This window comes from Garra rufa, chromosome 12, assembly GCF_049309525.1.
Source record: "Garra rufa chromosome 12, GarRuf1.0, whole genome shotgun sequence".
NCBI classification, from domain to species: domain Eukaryota; kingdom Metazoa; phylum Chordata; class Actinopteri; order Cypriniformes; family Cyprinidae; genus Garra; species Garra rufa.
In genome coordinates this window covers 8,670,770-8,693,051 of record NC_133372.1, presented here as the reverse complement: position 1 = coordinate 8,693,051, position 22,282 = coordinate 8,670,770, and the positions used below count along the sequence as shown (strand labels likewise).

At 38.2% G+C, this 22,282-nt stretch overlaps 1 protein-coding gene across 1 annotated transcript; it reads right to left on the bottom strand.

Annotated features, from left to right (window-relative positions):
* Positions 1-510: 510 nt before the first annotated feature.
* On the bottom strand, positions 511-21,646 carry pa2g4a (proliferation-associated 2G4, a). The gene is made up of 13 exons (XM_073851709.1): positions 21,464-21,646; positions 18,685-18,813; positions 18,374-18,479; positions 17,852-17,921; positions 8,751-8,843; positions 8,528-8,591; positions 7,788-7,866; positions 5,734-5,812; positions 5,514-5,647; positions 3,504-3,598; positions 3,274-3,401; positions 1,984-2,037; positions 511-1,810 (listed from the first exon to the last, which is right to left on the bottom strand). Exons 1-13 carry the CDS (start codon positions 21,546-21,548, stop codon positions 1,748-1,750), a joined length of 1,179 nt encoding a protein of 392 aa, XP_073707810.1. The 5' UTR covers positions 21,549-21,646; the 3' UTR covers positions 511-1,747.
* Positions 21,647-22,282: the final 636 nt, after the last annotated feature.

The window sequence follows — 22,282 nt, the reverse complement described above, 5'->3', positions numbered from 1 at the left end:
TTAAAGAAATCGGAACTCTCTAGCATATGGAGGTAAACTGTTAACTTGATCAAATAATCTGACTTTCTAAATTAATGTATAGCTGATACGTCACAGCTAAAATAAGTGGCTGCGAATTTAGACATTTTACTTATTGGTCGTTTTAAAGCATTGTCGTGGATGATAGTGGCTGTTTTTTCGCGTTTTTAATGTTTCTCTAGTAAACAAAGTCTTGAAGCAAGCATCTGAGTCTAGACCGCGCAGCGCCATCTGTTGCCAAATATAAAAAGAAACCACACTTTACCATTCAAAGATTCAACTTCTCTCTACTGGAGATTGAAATAAATCGGTAGACATATAATTATCTGGTTTATAAATAGTACATCGATAGAAAAGCTTCAAAATGTTCCTGTTATATTCTCAAAGCTTACATTTGCTTCGGAATTGTAAATGACTTATTCATAGCTAACACAGAAATTATACCAACTGTGTTTACATTTTTACAATTAATGATGACAGTCTTAAAGAAAATATATTCAAAGTTATGTTTTATTTCATTAGTTGTAAAATAGTCCCCATATGATGGTTCGTACTACAAAAACAAGATCGTGTCAAATCCAAACCTCCGGCCTCCTCTCCCACATAAACCTTTTACAATCTGGAAACAGAACAAGAGTCACAATAACAACATTTCAAAAGATGCATCATCCCAAATAACAGGACTGATCCATAAATGCTCTACAGCCACTTCCCATCACCTCTCCTGAAATAACTGCACTGACTGGATTGTAAAATGACCCCGGAAAGCTTCTCAATCCAGTCCGAGCCTTGTTTTGATCTGAATATTCAGCCAAACAGTCTATTGCTTGTAGAAGATGAAGTGATAATATGTTAGGCCCTTGGCAAGTGGAAGTTATAGCATTTTCAGTGGGCTGAAGTAGCTTTAGCGTATCTTGGACCAGACCTTTAACCAAATCAGATGTTCTAATATTAGCTTGAATTATTACAACTTAAAATTTATTACAACTTAAAATCTCCCTGCATCAACAAAAGATTGACAAATTAAAATGTGAAAAAAAGAAAAGAAAATATGATTAAAACATTATCTTCAGATGTGACACTGGTGGAAAGGGATGCCAGTTAGAGAAAAGACTTAATGTTCCTCTTTTTGAAATGTTATATCCTCACAACAATGGAGTGCTTAGGAATTCTAAACATTGAATTCCAATTCTAATGCCCCTGCAAGTCACGAAATTCTCCATGAATGTGTTTTCCTACTTGTACAAAACTACTTCTCAGATAAAGGAGATGTTTCATCTTCAGAACCCTGAGAAATAGCTGCAAATCTAATTAGTTTCTTTCCCAAAGCTCTTAATCTAATGTAATGCAGTTTCAAAATGAGCCAAATAAAGCATTTCAAACAGTCAACAGTACACGTTGTGAAAAACGCAACTCTACAAAAGAATTGCCAAGCTTTAATTACATTTTGAAAAGGCATTGCGTTCCACTTGAAATGTAAATTAAGTACTTCAAAAGAGTAAACGGATTTATTATGAAAGTACAAATTTGTTGCACTCGCTTGGAGTCCAAATCTTAATGACATACTTCTTCATAACAGGGGGAGGCAGAAATGTTTAAACACAGGTTTTAACAGTGACCCTTGATCAAATTGTTTGATGAGAAAGAGGATAAAACAGTAGGGCGAGAGTGAAAATGTTGATGTTTTTGCTCTTAGGGGGTTTCGTGAGAGGGTGGAGTTGTGTCGCCTCTATTTAGCCGCTACTTCATTATCAGCTGGTTGGCCTGTAGCAGTCTCTGCAGTTTTGGAGGCCTAGAATAAAATAAAACAAACATAAATGATGGTATTAGATTATGCAATATAATCAGAATTTTTATTTTCGGGTGAACTGGCCATTTTAATCCAAGAGCATCCAGGATGAACATATTTTGTATTTCACAGAAGAAAAGCGTAATTTGTTTGGATGAGGAAGTCAAAGACCTCACCTTCTTTTTCTTCTTCTTCTGTGCTTTGCGACTTGCAGAACTCTGGATCAGAGACTGAAAATGACAGAAGAAACCAAAACATCAAGGTAGGAATAAACTATTGCAATTTTAAATGGAATAGATGGGTCTGACATACCCAAGGCTATACGCTTGCTTTTCTTTTTAGGAGCACTTGTTCTCCTAACTTAAAAAATTTAGGAGCACAGTCAAAATTTCAGGATTTCTAATCAATAATCTAAAAATCTGATTGAAAATTAACCTTCCCATTACGAGGTGATATTTGACTCCGTTAAGTGATTTACAGGGGAATTTTGTTTTTACCTTTTTTTTTTTTTGTCAAACTTTTTCAAAATTATTTTATAAGCTTTTTAAAATGTCTTAAATTAAACAAAAAGAATAATAATAAGAATAAGTTACCAATCGAATGAAATCAGTATTAACTAAATTAATTTGTACTACAGAGGTGGCACAGAAGAACACAAAGGTGGTTTGTAAGTGTATTTTCATGTTTAATGAGGCTCAGAGGTGGCATGAGTGCAATCAAATTCATAAATTCATGTTGAGATTAATGTTTTAAATATAACATTTTGAAGGTAGAAATATTAAATGATTTTAATAACTGAAAAGATACTTTAAAAATGAAACTAAAAAAAGTCAATGATTTAATTACTGAATCATTCATTCATTTGATTTGTTCGAACGGCTGATTCATTCAGGAATAAAGCAAGTGACTGTCATTATTAATGGAGAATTGAATCATTGACTCACTAGATTCGTTTAAAAATGCATGTTCATTCATAAACGAAACACCACTGTGTTTAAATGGAGATGCGCAGCAGCTCAGCTGTAACTTGTTTCAAACTATTTTTGATGACGAAATAGAGCAAAATCAGGCAATAGTGTTATAGTCAGACAATGTAAGTCACTTAATATTAACTGCTTGTTTAAACTATTGTATTAAATCAATATCTCATTTATAAACTCCCACAATAATCATTAAAAGCAGTCACTCATCTTAGTTCATCATGATCTCACAAAGTTCTGTTATAATTAACGAAGCACTCTTTATTTACTCTTTATTTACACTCTTTGTTTATGAAAGGATTCGTGAGATATGTCTGTGATACATTACTCAACGTTGCAAAAACACGTAGAAACCTTTGAAGCTCCCCTGAGCGCAAACACAAATATGCTGATCGGGTCAGTCGCACATGGTGCTCCTAAAAATTTTTTGTAGTTACACGCAATAGCAAATGCGACTGAAATGGTCACACAGTAGAGCCCTGATACCTTCAGTTCAGGATCCTGAACATCATGTTCAGACTTGTAGAGTTCTGCTTCAAATGGTCCACTGGTGATTCTCAAGGGCCCGTTGGCCATCAGCAGCACTGTGAACTTAAACTGAGCCACAAATTCACCTACAGACAGACAGAAAGAGGTGGAAAGAGAGATTAACCAGGTAAAGAAGTCAGTCAACACAGAAAAAAATAAATAAATAGTGCAATGGTAATGAGGCCAACCTTCTTTCTCGTTCAGCACACTAAAAGGCTGCAGGAGCTCGTGTTTGGCACACTCCACCACTCCCAAACGAGCCTTTCCTTCATCCTCAAATGCCCTGCAGGACACCAAGACTACTTTGTTTACCAAATTACCATTGTATAATCCCCTAAATTTTAAAGTCATTGTCTTAGCATTCTCAGGTGATAATACAAATATAGAGCACAGGTCATCAAAACTCAGATGTTAAAGGATTAGTTCACTTTCATAACAAAACTTTACAGATAATGTACTCACCCCCTTGTCATCCAAGATGTTCATGTCTTTCTTTCTTCAGTCATAAAGAAATTGTGTTTTTTGAGGAAAACATTTCAGGATTTCTCTCTATATAATGGATATGTATGGCTTCCCGAAGTTTGAACGTCCAAAATGCAGTTTAATTGCAGCTTTAACAGGCTCTAAATGATCACCGCCTAAGGAAGAAGCATCTTATCTGGTGAAACTATTGGTTATTTTCAAAACAAATTGACAATTTATATACTTTTTAACCTCAAATGCTCGTCTTGTCTCATCTCTGCGATACGCATGTGCAGGCTGCAGTGTTGCCAGATCAGGTTGACGATTTACAGCCCAAAAGCTCACCAAAACCCGCCCACTTCAACAAAAACCAGCCCAAATTTTAACTGCCAAAATAATGAGAATTTTATTGCCATGTCAAGGTTGATAAGGACCATTTTTATCTCTTTAAAAAAAGAATAATGACAAAATAAAATAAAGATAAATCAATTTCACAGGAATATGGATCAAAACAGTCCGAAAATATGTGTAAAATGTTCAGAAATCTTTTCAAAGTGGAAACTGACCGATGACTTTAACCCTTGGAAAAACGCATGCATCATTTTCAATGTCCACAGTAAAAAATATGCTAATTTCTGTGCAAAAAGTGCACAATAAAGTGATGAGAAGCAAATGTAATGTAAAACCCCGTCACTCACAAGTCATCACATCTCACTAACGTAAAAGACGTAAATTGATTGACAGGTCTCTGTTAAACTAAACCAGTAAGGGTTACGTTAAGCAAAAATGAGTTGATGACTGCACTTCACATTATATTACTGTAATACTTTGAGCTCGAACGTACTAAAATAACATGACTAATGATAAAAGTGAAGAAAAAAACAGCTGATTGGGCAGCTTTTAATTTTTTTAAAGCAGCCCAAATTTTGTCTACCCGCCCAATGCCTTATTCTCCGGTCCAAGCCGATCAAAAGAAGCCCAATTGGGCGGAAACCCGCCCAATCTGGCAACACTGGCAGGCTGTGTGATCCGGGTCAATACAGTTAGGGTATGTCGAAAAACTCCCATCTCATTTTCTCATCGCTGCAAAAGCACTGACCCAGTGTTTACAAAATGAACATACAAAGAAGCTCAAACTCCCTTTACAAAAAAAGGTAAAACAGCGATGTAGGGCGATTTTGATGTTGAAGAAAAAAACGAGATGGGAGTTTTTCAACATACCCTAACTGTATTGACCCAGATCAAACAGACAGCGCATGCGCATCGCAGAGACGAGACGAGCATTTGAGGTTAAAAGGCATATAAAATTGTCTATTTGTTTAGAAAATAACCTATCGTTTCGCTAGATAAGACCCTTCTTCGAAGTTCTTCCTCGGCTGTGATCATTTAGAGCCCTTTAAAGCTGCATTTAAACTGCATTTTAAACGTTCAAACTTGGGGGCGTCATACATATCCATTATATGGAGAGAAATCCTGAAATGTTTTCTTCAAAAAACAATTTCTTTACGACTTAAGAAAGACATGAAAATCTTGGATGACAAGAGGGCGAGTACATTATCTGTAAATTTTTGTTCTGAAAGTGAACTAATCCTTTAATATTGTTCCATATAATTTGAAAAATTTCAAAATTTACATAAACACCTGCTTTATTCACAGAAGATCAGAATATCTAATGCAGATACACTCTTGATTCAGCTAATTAGAAACCAAACAAATTGGAGAATATTCCGGCCCACCTAAGAGTGAAGGGCATGGCGTCAAAACGTCTCTCCACCTCACTGAAGAACATTCTTGAGGTCTTCATTTTCAGCCCATACTGCTTACTGGGGTCCCGTTTGTAGATGGTTGTCCTCTGGCCGCCATCTCTTGCCTATGGGAAAGATCATACAGGTTAAATGTGTTACAAACACGCATGAACAGATTTAAAATGCTGGAAAATGTGTGATTATTACCTACCTTTCCTTCTCCCGTGCTGATCAGCACATCCACGGCATAAACTTCGTGAACTTCAAACTCTGCCTTCTCGTGGTCCTTCCTGTTTGGAGACAAACAGTGGAGATTAATGTGCTTGCTCATGCAGATCTCTCTACTAAATATATTCTAAGTGGCATTTAGTATGTTTCTGTGATGTAACCTGTAAACCAAAATCTTAAAGGGACCCCTTGGTGTTAAGACTTGTATGGCTTAATATGATATAAATGTTGTCCCTTATTGGAATACGTAGTAGAAAATCCGTGAAAGATTTGTTATTTAAAAAGTCCACATTCTTTTACACATATTTTGGACTATGGGGGGCGCCATTATTTTGATGATGCACATGGTTGCATTTGTTGAAATTTGTACCGCAACTCTGTAAACAAAATACTGATATGATGCCACATTGTACGGTTTTTGGTTGTAATTTTCAGTTGAAGGGCAACAAGAGAATCGATGCAAGTCTTCACTGTTTTCCTAGCGGTAAGAAGAGGAGAAAAGAATGGGAAGATGCCTGTGGACGAATGAAACTTACTAAAGACTAGTGTTGTCACGATACTAAAATTTTTACTTCGATACGATACCCGACTAAAACATCTCGATACAACTACTGAACTGATACTATGATACAAACACAGAACAACAGGAAAAGTTCTCTTTGTTATTAATATTAAGAACATAGATGCAAGTAACAAACTAAAGAACAAATACACTAAAACAAAGACAGAAATTAAATAAATAGGGCCGCTATGAAATCATTAAAACCATTTTTTCCATTTTAATTGTTTTCTAAACTCTATTTAAATGGTAACATAAAAAAAATAATCAAAAACCATGTCTAATTAATTGAAATCATGAAGCTTATACAATTTAACAGAAATTTATTGCATGTGATATTATTGCATAACAAAAATTACATTTTAAAAGGTATAATTTTTTTTTTTTTTTCCCCAAATTCGGTTTATAATTTTTCTCAAATTCTATGAATCTTTTTTCCCATTTATTTCCTGGATTCCATTTGAATAGTTTCAATAAATTAATAACCAAAAGAATGTCTAATTATTATATTAAGATTAATTAGATTTTATAAAGAATTAATTTACTTTATTATTTGTTTTTTACTTTTTTCAGAAATACTGTTAAATAAATTCTGGTAAATATTCCTTAATTATTGTTTTAATAGTATTTTTATTAGTTGTAACAGCACCATCATTACATTGAGTAATATTTCTGTCAAGACCAAAAACCAAACGTTTATTTTGACGGGTTGCTTTACATTTCTGTTTGTATATGATATTATTTTTTCTCAAACGTAACGTTATAATGCTTATGAAATGACTCTCAGAACAGTTCTAGATTATGTATTTATGTACTCATGTCTGCCCCATTCATTCGTATAGAGATGAGCAGAACATGCAGGATTCATATTTAAATTAATTTCGTGATATTCTGCATTATACAGTAAATTCAGTTTTTATGACCGGATGCCGCAATTCATACATTTTTAGTAGCGGTATATTTTGCAACACTACTAAAGACCTGCGTCTTTGTTTTCTCCACTGATGCCTTTGAGGCTTTAAGTTGACCACAGCTACTAAAAGAGATTACAAATGGCATAGACGAGAAACGCTAGATGCCATCCTGCCAGACGCTAATGATGAAGGAGTTTCTCAGCGCAGATTACAATCGATATCCGGGGCATTTAGACTCCGATGGTACAGCATTTGGTTTAAGCCTATGCTTATATCTATCGCCACCTGTAAGTTCTTTTAGTAGCTGTGGTCATTGTATCAGCGTTTTTATATTGTATATAGTATCAGAGTTGTGTTGTTGTAAAAATAGCAACAGGTAGCACCAGTAGCCCACGAAGTGCAACCATTTAATGTCATCGAAATAATGGCACCCCCATAGTTCAAAATGTGGCTCTTTTTAAATAACGTAAATCTTTCATGGGTTTTCTACTACATATTGTCTATAAACACTTCATAAAAACTTTGAGAAAATGGAGAAATTCAATATCCAGGTTTGTTTTATACCGTTGTTGATCTGTAGGGTTCTGGATAATGGTCTTCTCTCCATCAATAACATGTTGCTTTAGTTGATGGGACAGCATACCTATCCATGAACAAAAGAGAAAACCGTGAATAATGGCACACGTGTCTATGAAAAATGGGCAGATCACAGTCAGACATTCCTGCTGACGCCTGTAAGTACTTTTAGGTTGTTCATGTCTTTCATGTTTTGTGTGATTAAAGGGTTAGTTCAACCCAAAAATTAAACGTTTGAGCTTCGGGTTTATCATATTTTATGTTCTCTATGTATGCGTGTTGATCTATGTTTATATGTTCTGTTCATCATATTGTGTCATCAAGTGTCATATTTCATCAAGTGATCATGGATTAAATCACAAAGTTCATGTGGATTACTCTCATGATTTCTTTTTTTTAAAGCATTGCTTCCAAGGACTTTTAAAGTAGGAAAAAGAAATCTCTCAGGTTTCATTAAAAACACTTTTTGTTTTTAAAGATGACTGAAAGAAAGGGTTTGGAAGGACAGAATTTGACATGACGGAACTTCACTTTCGGGTGAACTGTCCCTTCAAAGCAAACATCAGATATCAAGCCAGGTCTGTTTTTGTACAAATACAACTTTTCAGTTTTGTTGAGTAATGAGTTACTCAGACTAACCACACCTTCAAACTCCTCAATACTCTCCAGATGGATAATGTTTTAATTGTAGTTGGGCTTTCCCAAATGATATAACAGCCAAAACTCACCCTCAATTGGATTGCACTTGAATGACTGAGCAATCTTATTCCAGGCCTCTGTTACTTGAGTGTTCTTCAGAGGTGAATGGGGCAGACAGAAAAGACAAAACACTGTTTGCGTGAAACGGTTTAAATATATGTGCAATACTGTGTTGAGGAGCTGGCAGCTAATGTTCTCATAGATGTTAACAAGCGCCAACCTTAACTATTTAATTGTGAAGCATGTACTAACCTGGTTGCCTGGTTTGACAAGACGCAAAGCTGCTTCCGCACACAGGTGTGCTGCTTTGATGACATCAGCTTTCCTTCCGGTCACAGGTGCTTCCTGAAGGGAATCAAAATCACATCACAAAATTACAGGATAATGTACATTCAGCTGGAAAGTCACTAGTTTTGCTTCAGGGTATCATGAAGCTACTAACCAAATAAATTTACATGTTGCTTGACTTATTATATTATGCAGTAGAGGAAACGGCCCTATATAGAGAGAGAAATAAAACTAGTATAGCTACAGTTGAGGTCAGACGTTTACATACACCTTCTAGGATCTGCAAATGTTACTTATTTGACCAAAATAAGAGGGATCAAAATGCATGTTATTTTTTTCAGACATTTCACATAATACATTTACATATAGTCAAGTGAAAATAGTAGTTGAATTTATAAAAACAACCTGGTTCAAAACTTTACATACACTTGATTCTTAATACTGTGTTGTTACCTGAATGATCCACAGCTGTTTTTTAAGTGGTAGTTGTTCATGAGTCTCTTGTTTGTCCTTAACAGTTAAAACTGTCCACTGTTCTTTAGAAAAAACCATTAGGTTCCACAAATTCTTTGTTTTTTCAGCATTTTGTGTGTATTTGAACCCTTTCCAACTAGGGTTGTGCCGATAGACGATAGTATCGTGTATCGACGATAGTCAGAGATATCGCCTGTTGCTGATGCCTTTGACGATAGTTAGACGATTATTATTATTATCCGTCAACAAAGAACTTAACTTTAGCAATGCAGCACAGAGAGTCTGTTCTAGGATGCTTCAGAAACTTGCCGCGGTATAAACACACGCATAGAGAGGCCACAGCGCCTTAACGCACCTCGTGCAGTGAAAATGGGAGATTTTCATCATACAGTACGGTGGTAGATTAACTGATTCTAAAGGGAGTGTTATATTGTATTAGCATTGCAGTCATTAGGATAACAGAGGTAGTAAAACCTGGTTCAGGCTGAATTAATTACGATGTATCATAATCAGTCTGTATATAGTAAACATAAACATTCATCTCAGTAACGTCTATAGGCGTTAATTAGAATTAAGATGCGATCAGATGGCGCTAAACATACACACGTGAATTACACGCGCGTCACTTCTCCGCATCCAACATGAACTGAACTACAACATCACCCTCATGATAACGGTCAGACATACAGCGGTAACATTATCGCAATATGACGGGTAAAGAAAGATTCATTCATTTACATTCTGGCACGCACATTTACAACTCACTCACTGACGATAGTAGAGAATGAAACCGAAAGTAACTTGAACAACTCCGGCAGAATTACAGTCAGCGCTCTGTACACGCACAACTTAATCATATGCCAAAAGAAAGTCTACCTTTACAAAACGAATAAGGAATTTAGTACATAGATAATTAATTAAATTAGCACGATAGTATCGTGTATCGGCGATCTCTCAGGCTGACGATAGGGCGATATGAAAATTGAGCATATCGCCCAACACTATTTCCAACAATAAATGTATGATTTTGCGATCTATCTCTTCACACTGAGGACAACTAAGGGACTCATATGCAACTATTACAGAAGGTTCAACCGTTTACTGATGCTCCAGAAGGAAACACTGCAAACAATGCATTAAAGGGATAGTTCACCCAAAAATGATAATTTGATGTTTATTTGCTTACCCCCAGGGCATCCAAGATGTAGCAGAACACAAACGAAGATTTTTAACTAAAACTGGTGCAGTCTGTCAGCCAAATAATGGCAGTCAATGGTTACCAAATCTTTAGAGGAAAGAAAAACATACACAGACAAATCCAAATTACACCCTGCGGCTCGTGACGATACACTGATGTCCTAAGACACAAAATGATCGGCTTTTGTGAGAAACATGTAAACGCGCTCTGACGTAGAATACGCAAACACCGGAAGCTATCTGTCGCGTGTATACGACACTCATTGTTTACACAGTGCACAGTGTTAATTCAATAACCACAACAGTTTTGAGCAAAAACACTTTTTACTTACTCAACGAGTTCTAACACACCCGCTCCCGCTCCAGGGGCGAACAGCACTAAACATAAAAGTGCGCTAACCTCATCAACAGTCCTCTTTGCACATGCGCAGAAGATTAACGTAACTTAATCTCCACTCTTTTTTTTTTTTTTTTTTATATTTAGTTTGAATGACTAAACATTGACAAAACATAAGTAAATCCATTCAGTCTTTAAGGTAGCAAACGCCTGTGCTGAGGGCTTTCAGAAGTCCAAGTGCAGATGCTCCTTTTTTTGTTAAGCAGTTAGCTAGCTGCTCTTTGGTGGTTGACCACAAGATCTGCTGAATAGTTCCAGAGTGTACAAGTTCCTTCACACTGCTGATTTCTAGACGCAGTCTCTTTTCGGTGACCGATTTTGTCGATTTGAGAGCATCAAGAAGGGAATGATTGTCTGTTACGCACACAATGGGTAAGTTGTTGCATGAGCAGTCACCAGTTGTAATCTCAGAGTAGAGCGTTGTGAGAAAAACTGCACTGTCAATCCCGTCTGCAAGTGCTAAGGTCTCTCCTGCTAATGTACTCCTTACAACTCTCCTGATGCGTTTTGACTGCCAGGATATAGGAGAGAATTTTCCATTTTCTCCCATAAGCATGATGAAATGTCCACCCTGTGTACCGCCATCCGGAAGGTTTCCCATTGAGGAATCACTGTACACCACTAATTTAACAGAACTGTCTTTCCCTAGGTACTGGAACCTCAAGGTGACCTCTTCTGATTTCAGTTTTCTGATTAGTTTATTTGTACAATGCAGGGTCTGAACAGTAGCATGCTTTGTATTAGATGCCAAGATGGATATGTCACACATTATGTCAGGTCTGCTTTGCCTGGCGACCCACAGTATTTGTCCAATCTTTGATTTTAGCCTACCCATCTCAGCTTCTGTCAACGAAGCTTCACGCTGTGTTGCTCTGATGGAGTCCACTGGAATAGGTTGCAGATTTTTTATGTACCTTCCTTGTTGTACTTGTATTTCATCCTCTAGAGAATGTACCTCCATTCCAATATAGCTGAAACTGTCATGCTCTTCCCGTCCGACTTGAAAGGCAACTTTCAATTGAGGAATGATAGTTGTGGAAAATGCATGTGTACCACCCCAAATAAAGTCATCCACATGAGATGCAAGAATCCCCATCACTTTGCTGGAATCATCCAGCCAGTAAAATACTGCTGGATCCTGTTGCTGCAAGGTGTCTGCAAGGTGTCTTTCACCCTGTTATACCAGAATAAGGAAGCATCTGTTAGTCCATAAACACATTTTTTTAACTTCCATATAGTTTCTTTGCTCTGCGCTTCCTGTGGTGGCCGAATGTAAATGTCTCTGGTTAACTCTTTACCTTGTAAAAAGGCTGCTTTAATGTCCATGGAGTTTAGCTGCCATTTATTCTGACATATGACTGCCATGATCATTTTTAGGGCCTCTGAACTACATGTAGGGGAGTCTTTGGGAAGATCTTCAGCATTTGTTTCTTCAAAGCCTCTTGCAACAAGTCTAGCCTTGGGTACAACTCCATCAGTTGTCTCTTTAAGTGTGCACACCCATCTCGTGGAGATACATTTCTGCCCTTCATCTTTCACTTCCTCAAAGACGTTATTTTTCTTCCAGGTGCTGAGTTCAGTATTTTTAGCAGACAAGAAGAGATCATCATGTACTATCATTATATCATCCTCACTGTAGTCAGAGCTCAATTCAGCATGTTTGGATGGAATCGCTTGAACATTGTCCATTTGTCCTAGATCGACTGATCCAGTTGTGCCAGCAATTTCTGCAGGCTCACTGTACTGCAAATTGTACCAGTTCTTGTGTTTTCCAGTAGCCTTTCCTGCTCGGCTGAGGATTTTCCCAGAATGGGTTTGTCCACTTTGATTGTCTGTGTATTTAACCATTTGGCCGATTTTCAGTCTTAGGCCTTCACAACTCATGGATGAGTGGGTTTCTGTCATCTGGGATGGATCAAGATTATCCCCTCCTGGCAGCACTGATGTAAGAGGTTCACTGTCATCTTCAGCATTGAGAAGCTGATCATTGGTTGGTGTCACTTCTTCATTTTCGCTTTCAGTGTCACTAAGATCTGCTGCTGGTGTTACTGTAGAATTTTCACCTGTTTTCATTTGTTCCCTTTCTGTCTCCTCCAGTTTTGTTTGTGGGTCTTCCACCTTTCTTAGTCTAGACTGATGGACCCGTACATAGGTTCCGCCATGCCTGACAAATACAACCACACCATCCTGGCCTATGACCACACCTGGACCTTTCCACTCATTGCAGTCAACTCGCTTATAATACACTTTGTCCCCCGTTTCATATTTGTCATGAACGGGCCTCAGTTGCTTGCGAAGGGCTCTTCTTATTCTCTCTGAGCATTCGGCTTCTGTGAATGCTTTTCTCATTGCATGTAGTGTTGTGATTTGCTTAGCTATCCAGGTACTCATACTTGTTTCCAGAGCTGGGGGTTTATCAGTGAGGACAGAGGGCAGATTTGGGTTCTGCCCAAACACCAACTGGTAGGGACTATAACCATGTACATTGTGCAGGGAGTTCTTTGCCATTAATGCCCAATCTAGGGCTGTCTTCCAGTCACAGTTGTTGTCCCTCTTTACCTTCAGCAAAATTTCAGTGAGTGTCTGATTATGCCTTTCTAAAAGGCCATTGCTCCATGGGCTGAACGCTGCAGTTGTTTTAACTTCAATGTTAAATTTTTCGGCCATGTCCTTAATCTCGTCATTATTGAACTCACCTCCATTATCACTAAACAGTCTGCATGGAGGACCATGAACACTTATCCAGCAGTGAATAAAGTTCTTCACTATCTCTTTTGCGTTCTTTGTGGTGACAATGCTCCCTGCACTGAAGCGTGTGAAGTGATCAATAGCATGTAAATACCATACTCCCGGCTCCAGCTCATGTAAGTCCACAGCCACAGTCTCATTATAGGCTGATGCCATAGGTAAACCCACTACAGGCTTATGTTTTGGCTTGCTGTATCTGCTGCATGTATCACAGTTTGCTACAATGTTCTTGAGGATTGTGTTGCTTTCATTGTCGTGATTACCTGAGCCGGCCAGTAATTTTTTTAGTCTATCAGCTGAAGCATGCCCGAATTGTCTGTGTAGTTTCAACAGGACTCTCTCCTTTTCTTTGGTAGTCATGTTTTCCGTCACAGCAAGTATTTCATTCTCATGTGTTTCACTTTCACTGGTCTCCTTTTCACCTAGATGACTGTCATCTCTCAAGTTCACACAATAATGTCCTGAAGATGTTAGTTCGAGTTTAACAGGCTGTTTAAACATTGTCGCTTTGTCATGTGCAATATCCAGAACTGCACTTGCTCTTTTCAAAGAAGTCTTGCTTAGGAGCATCGGTATGTCTGCAGGAACAACTTCTGTTTCTATTTTGCATCTGGTATGTCCTATCTTAGCTGGAATGGTAACTTTCCTTGTGGAGTGAACAACTTTGCCATCACCAAATCTGAAAGGTCTTGCACTTTTTTTGTCATCTATTTTCAGTAACTCACTCTGTGGCAGCCCACTTGTGTAATCCTCAAGCCATTTTTCTCCACACACAGTTCTTGTACAGGCTGTGTCAATCACCGCTGATCCTAAAGCCTCCACCATGAAGATTTCTGTGTTAGACAAAGATTCATTTGAAAACAAAGTTATGTTACATTCTTCAACGTCATCTTTTAGTCCTTCATCTTTTGTCAGTCTCACATGTTCCTTTTTGTTTGGACAGTCCTTTGCCCAGTGATATGTGCTTTGACAAATTGCACATTTGGTTCTTCTTCCATATTTATCAAGGGGATTTGTGCCTTGAGCCACGGTTTGGGGTTGTTGTGTGATGTTTGGCTTGTTTCCCCGTTTGCCTGAGTATCTTGTGTAGTAGGCCGTTTCACTATCTGCGCTCTGCAGTGCACTGGCGCCCTCTTGTGGCGAAGTAACATTATCTCCAAAAATTCTTTTCAAGGCTGATTTCATATCAGCGAAAGAGACAATGGGGCAAGCTGTAAGCGCTAACTGTTTATCTTTAACAGTAAGTCCTGCGGTATCGAGTAGTTTAAATGCTAGTACCGCATCTGGGAGCTCCATTTTGAACTTACGTAGCCTGTTGTATCGGCGTTCAAACTCGACGATGTATTCCACCATTGAAACGCCGCTTTCTCTAGCGATCCGGTCAAACTCCGTGTACGCCTCGTACTGTCGATCTTTTTCTTCTTTTAAAAACACAGAGTCGAGTTTTGTTATAAGTGTTTCCATTCCATCTACAGCATTCAAATCCTCAGCGGAAATTTCAAGTGCACTGTCCCTTGCTCTGCCCGTTAGCGACAAGGTAACCGCCAAGGCTTGTTTCTTTTTGTCCAGGTCAGTGACACGTCTCCAGATTTCAACCTCATTTTTCCAACTTTCGTACGCAGTCTTCTCGTCAAACGGTGGGGGATTTTTGTAATTCCCAGCAGCAGCCATCCTCTGCTACCAATGTTAATTCAATAACCACAACAGTTTTGAGCAAAAACACTTTTTACTTCCTCAACGAGTTCTAACACACCCGCTCCCGCTCCAGGGGCGAACAGCACTAAACATAAAAGTGCGCTAACCTCATCAACAGTCCTCTTTGCACATGCGCAGAAGATTAACGTAACTTAACACACAGAGATTGTGGGTATAGCGGCTATTCAAAATGGTAATTACTTGCGCTTATCCTGATTGTTCAAACCGATTTAAAGCTAAAAGATTACATTTGCTTGCGCAAACTCATCCGGGACTTTTAACTGATTTCCCCTTACAGCGTTTGCGTATTCTACATCAGAGCGCGTGCACAAGTCACGAGCCGGATGCAAAGCTCGTGCTCAGGACAGATGGACGTGGCTGTGCATCAAAGGTAAAAATTGATATAAATACTGTTCAGTTTCTCACAAAAAAACGATCGTTTCATGTCTTAGGACATCAATGTATCGTCACGAGCCGCAGGGTGTAATTTGGATTTGTCTGTGCATGTTTTTGTTTACTTTTATAGGTTTGGTGCCCATCCACCTCTATTATTTGGCTGGCAGACTGCACTGGTTTTTGTTAAAAATCTTCGTTTGTGTTCTGCTGAGGAAACAAAGTCACCTACATCTTGGATGCCCTGGGGGTAAGCAGATAAACATCAAATTTTCATTTTTGGGTGAACTACCCCTTTAAGAGCCAGAGGTGGAAAGTTTTTGAATATGAAGATCAGGGTAAATTTAACTTATTTTGTCTTCTGGGAAAAATGCAAGTATCTTCTGTAGATTCTGAAGGGTGGGCGGTACACCGGTGTCATAGTCAGCACAGGTGTGACATTGCGCCACGACATGGATTTTCTAATACCGTAATAAATCAATTATGTGCCTCGAAGGGCTGCATTTACATCAATAATAGCTAATTCTAAATAATAAGGCATTAAATTTTCTTCAAACGTTCAGTTGTGGTCTGAATACCTGTCCTTATACTATATATCTTGTTGTAAATAAAGTAAAACATATTTGTATCAGCTTTGCAGGTGGTAGGTAAAAGGGGAGTGGCCATTAAACGACTGGTGAAACATCATGAAGAAAGGTCTGTAGCCTATACCAGGGGCGAAGGATTTACACAGCGGATCACAAACTGAGCGGGCGCGAGGCGAACTAATATTGTATATAATTTTCGCACTTTCAATATTGTAGGGTATAGAAATCGCTTTTAAATGAGTGCTCGCACTGTTTACTTTTACTTTCGATTTTGCGATAACGCACACTCTGTGTAAAGGGAGCAGCACATCTTATAATAGATATTTGTCAGTGAGCACAAGATTGCAGCAAATCCTCCAGTCTATTTTTGTCAACTCTCTTTAATTTCGACCCGTGATCATTCAAATCTAAAGGTCATTGTACACTGAGTCCGATTTTTGTATGCGTTTTTTTTTTTTTTTCCCTCATATTTGCCATCCTTATCAAAATGCTTATTATGGATGCGAAAATGCAGAAAATCAAACACGATCCGAATTTTTTTATGACGGACGAAAGTTTCAAAGGCAGTGTGTAAACTCGATTAACATAACCTGTATTTTTTTTTTTCTTTTAACGTGCAAAAATCTCAGACGAAAATTTCGTACTCATGTGTGCAATGACATTAACTCCAGCAGCTCGTGTTGGATGCAGGGTTGCCAAGTCCGCGTTTTTCCCCACAGATTTGGTCTACTTTTAAACTGTTGCTATGGGTTGATTCCCCCAGTTATTTAAAGGTTTCAAATAATGCAGAAATTAAATTTCAATAAAAAATAATTTTTGTTTTGTTGTACATAGTTAAGTAAGATCTTTAGGTTTTTTGCAAAATAAATATGTTGAGAATGCATAATACTCTTCCATGTCTCTTTTTGATAAGGATACCTACCATTTACTTATTATATTATAAAAATATTAACTTTATTCACATACTAAAGGGACAGGACAGTCTACTCCTCCCAAAATGTACCAAAAAAAGTAATACCGTGATATGATACCATCACCGTTCAAAAGATGAAAAATACCGTGATATTAATTTTAGGTCATATCGCCCACCCCTAGGCGGTACTAAATAAAAAAATATGATATTTAGGCAGAACAAGAAAAATGCACACATCTTCATTCTGTTCAAAAGTTTACACCCCTTGCTTTTAATGCATCGTTTCCTTCTGGAGCATTAGTGAGAGTTTGATTCTTCTAGTTGCATTTGAGACCCTCTTGTGGACTATATGTAAACGTCTTTTATGTGAAATATCTTATTCAGGTCAGTGCAAAATAAAAAATAACATGCATTTTGTATGATCCCTCATTTTGCAGATTCTGCAAGGTGTATGTAAACTTTTGACCTCAACTGTATGCAGAACGTTTTCAAACGGTTTTAACTATTACATAATATAATTGAATAATTAGTAGCAACTATTCAAGAGAGGTGTGTGATAAAACTTTATAATTGCACCTTTATGTATTCATACAGCCGTGACGCTTTATAAAATGTAAAATGCAGTAATGGTGGGAAAAACAAAGTATATAGGCACACACACCTTTGTAGCTCCAATAACAAAGCTATGGGCCACGTTGGAGATAAAGCCATCGACATGTACTCCTAAATCACTGTTAAGAGAAATGAGAAATTTAGGAAAAAAAAAAAAAGACAAATAGACATACAGGTGCAGGGAAACCTGAGCAAAACCTTTTAAACTCTCATGTGTTTTTAGAGAAAGCAAAACTTTAAGTACCTTCAATATGAATATAATAAAAACGGCCTTAAAAAAAAGTATGTTCTGCCATTGACAGAAAATTACAGGTCTATAAAAGAGACTCCAGTTGTATTAACACTACAACTATTAAGTGTGATATTAACGTGCAAAGTTGCATGTGTGGATCACAAAAAACAAGGGAACAAGCAGGAAGACACAATCGGAAGGGGTAGAGACGGAGAGTGGAGAACACTGCAGACAAGATGGGCCGAGTAAGAGGAAGAAGAGTGACTTGAAGGAAAAGGAGAGGAAGGAAAAGACACGGGGAGGTTAGACAGACTCAGACGAACTGGGGAGTTTGCCTACATTTTGACCAAATCTCCATCTTTCAGCGTGTAGTCTGGGTCGCTCTTCAGGGGAGAGAAGTGGCAGACACAGTTATTGACTGACACACTGGTGGGGAACGCAATGCCTGCAAGAAAGGACAACCACCAATCCTCAACAAAAAGACCTTCTGCATAATGTGTGAGGAAAGAGATATTTCAAACGAGGCCTGAGAAACGAGATTTCTCTGAAGCGATCTATTCTGAATGGGCTCAATAGGACGTCACTTAATTTAAAGCCCACTCGCTCTTACGAACCACAAGGATTTAGCCACCTCGACATTTCTGTCTCACCTTTCTTCATGTCCTTCTCCTTCTTAAAGATCTTCCCAGTCTCTGCCATGATGAAAGCATCTCCTTTCTCACAGAGGCTGAGAACTGAGATTCCCGGTTTGGCGGCATCGATGACAACCTTCAGCGCCTCTAAAAAGAGAAGAACAAGACCAATTTTTTTTATTGTCTATTGTCAATATGGCTGTGATGTTAGGCTCACAAAGATGTCACTTTCAAACCAAGCAGCTTTCTGTTTCAGTCAGCATGGTGGATGTGCACGATACATGCGAAATCCAAGTCCAATTCATCACATAATTAGTCATAGTCATCTAAATAAATACGTTTATTAACTTTTGAAAGGGAGAAGCAACATTTCTAGTATGTTTTATTGCTGTGCAACATACTGCATTTATACTATATAGAACATACTTTTTTTTAATAGAGGGTTTGCACTTACGTCACGATTTGGTCAGTGATTGGTATCGCCGATACTTGGATGTAAACAACAGTATGGATTGCACGGTTAATGTACTACTGAATACGTTCTGCTAATTTATGCTGTCTAAACCTTGGAAGAAATGTGTGGCTTCTGCTAAATCATATTGAGAAGGACTTAGTAAACAGGAAAGGGCACAATATTTTGACAAACTAAAGGTAATAGATGGTCAAAATATATATATGAGCAGTATTAATTAAGATATCAGCATGATATTTCACATACCTGACCAGAAATGATAAGAACAAATACGAATGTTGTCAAAATTCTTGCCCTGAAAATCCTGTTTCAGTTTGGTCAACCACAAATGCCTTTTGTTCCTCAGACATTTTTTTGCACTCTTCTCCTTGATTTGTTATAACTTTTGGCAGTCTATAGTACTCCAAATGTTTTTCCTGGTCTGACCGATTAGTACAGCCTTCAACATGACAATAATTGACCATTTTCAGCAGCAATAATCAGCAAAATATCGTCCAATATGAACGATTGATTACACATTGTGAAAACACTCTACAGTCACAAATTCTTGCTTGTTTAAAAAAAAGAAGCTACTGAGAGGCTTTGCTATTTTGAATGCAGATGATGTTTTGAATGTTGATTTATTGCCTGTTGACAGCATGAAACCACATAAAATCAGGAGGCATTTAGTGTGTTGTCACACTAAATTTCTTTGGACACCGCATAAGTTGAGTTTTTTTAATTCAGCTTACAGGTCATGCTGTGATGCATCAACTTTCTATCGGTCACACATCTTCACGTGACACAAGTTCAAAGCTTAGAACAAAGTGTAAAATGCTAAACTTCTTCATGTGAGTTTGTGTTTCCAACCTCCATTATTCGCATACTTATGAATAGAAGCGAATAGAATGAAAAGTGCAGCTCGACACCCATTTAGAAACCATAATGGTTTCAAGATGTAATATCAATAGAGTATTTTCATGACACATCATCAACCGGCCATATTGGCAGCACTGGAAGTAAACAACGCCACTAAACCAAATGAAATTCACATATTTTGCTGATTATTGCTGCTGAAAATGATCAATTATTATCATGTTTTGGGCTGTACTAATCGGTCGGACCGAGAAAAACATTTGGAGTACTATAGACTGCCAAAAGTTATATAAAAAACAAATAAACAAGGAAGAGTGCAAAAAACTGTCAACAAAAGGCATGTGTGGTTGGCCAAACTGAACCAGGATTTCCAGGGTAAGAATCTTGACAACAACCGTGTTTGTTCTTATAATTTCTGGACATTTCCAGGCCAATATCTTAATTAATACTGCTCACACACATCTTTAATACCACCTATTAACTTTAGTTTATCAAAATTTTCGTAAAGTCCTTCTCTATACGATTTAGCAGCTTCCACACGTTTTTCCATTGTTTAGACAGCATAAATTAGCAGAACAACTATTCAGTAGTACAATAACCAAGCAATCCATGCTGTTATTTACATCCAAGTGTCTCCAACATGGCCAAGTATCCGGGTAACTGACCAAATCGTGGCATGAGTGCAAACCCCTCTATACATTTTAATGTCAGATGTTAGTGCAAACATTTACGCAAAATACTGTTAAAGCAATGCCCAATATGAAATTAGGGTACTGAAACAAAACCAGTTGAGAATCATTAGGAGCACATATGAGATATGCAAATAACAGGTGCTTGAACTTATATGAGGGAAGAAACTTTTTAATTGAACCTCAACAAATAAGTCCTAGAGCTAAAAATGCAAAACCAAGAATCACTGAGCAATCAACGGAGCTCAAAGAGTGTTTTACTACTCAGATGCTCTGAACTGATAATGTCACAAGCCCAGTCAGCATCACCTCACCAGCTAAAGTTCACCTCCATGGTGTTCACTACCTGCTGACAGATGGGATGTGAAAGCTCTCAAGTCACTGAGCTGCCACAGTAAGGCAGTAGTGGACATTTCTATCCACACAGCTCACTAATAACCCATGCCTTTGAGGACTAACCTCTACCAGCTGGCAATGCCAGAGCCACAAGTGTCCACTGACATGTACTGAGGGCTAATGCTAGCTAGCATTAGCTCCAGAATAAGTCCCTCCATACTGTAGGACCGCAATAAAGTGTACAGTCTTTATAGATATGTACTGGAAAAACAGCTATGCATTTAGAAGAGGTCTCATGTGGCTGTATGCTGCATAAGGCCAGGGCGCCAGGGTCTCATGCCCCACGCTGTCCAGCTCGTCCTAACACATGGCATGCATGAGAAAGCAGCGTGGAGGCCCGTGTCACCGACTTATAACACCTCCATCACTCAAACGTCAAACTCACGGTTGGCGATGTCACCGCCCATCTTGTACTTGGTCACGACCAAGTCCTCGGCGATGGTCTGCTCTTGCTGCTCGTCGTCGGACATCGTTGCACCAGCTTTCGAAGCGTCTCTCTGTCTGTACGATGAGCGGACAGCAGAAATCAGTCACGCTACCACCAGGCAGCTCGCCGACGTCCAGCTCCGCCCACGGCCTCCACGCACAGCGTAGCCACGCCTACTACGCAGCCGCATCACGGGTGTCGTCATATACGATGGCGCCAAAATCAACCGAGGCTTTTGGATGTTTTCCAAATAAGGGCATAGTAGTGAAATTTACAATACGGATTGTTTTAAAACATCTGACAGTACTGAAAATAGCCTGTTATCTGACTGTGTTGTATTATAAACTGAACCAAAATGATTCCAAACAGCACACATTGAAAGAAAATAATAATAGCTTGCAATTATTCGGCCATATTAGAGGCACTGAACGTAAACAATGCCACTGAGCCAAACGAAACTCCCATATTTTGCTGATTATTGCTGCTGAAAATGGTCAATTATTGTCATGTTTTGGGCTGTACTAACCTGTCAGATTGGGAAAAACATTTGGAGTCCTATAGGCTGCCAAAAGTTGTAAAAAATCAAGGAGAAGAGTGAGAAAAACTGTCTGAGGAACAAAAGGTGTTTGTGGTTGGCCACTGGACTTGGATTTCCAGGACAAGAATCTTGACAGCATTCATGTTGTTCTTATTTTCGGTCAGGTATGTGAAATATTAGGCTGATATCTTAATTAATACTGCTTGTACGTATCTTGATCACCTATTCACTTTAGTTTG

Coding starts and splice junctions, on each gene's coding strand:
- pa2g4a (XM_073851709.1), bottom strand. CDS start 21,548: ATGTCCGACGACGAGCAGCAAGAGCAGACCATCGCCGAGGACTTGGTC. Junction 17,922..18,373: donor GATGGAGATTTGGTCAAAAT/GTAGGCAAACTC, acceptor TTCTCTTAACAG/TGATTTAGGAGTACATGTCG. Junction 5,648..5,733: donor TCAGCACGGGAGAAGGAAAG/GTAGGTAATAAT, acceptor TCTTTCCCATAG/GCAAGAGATGGCGGCCAGAG.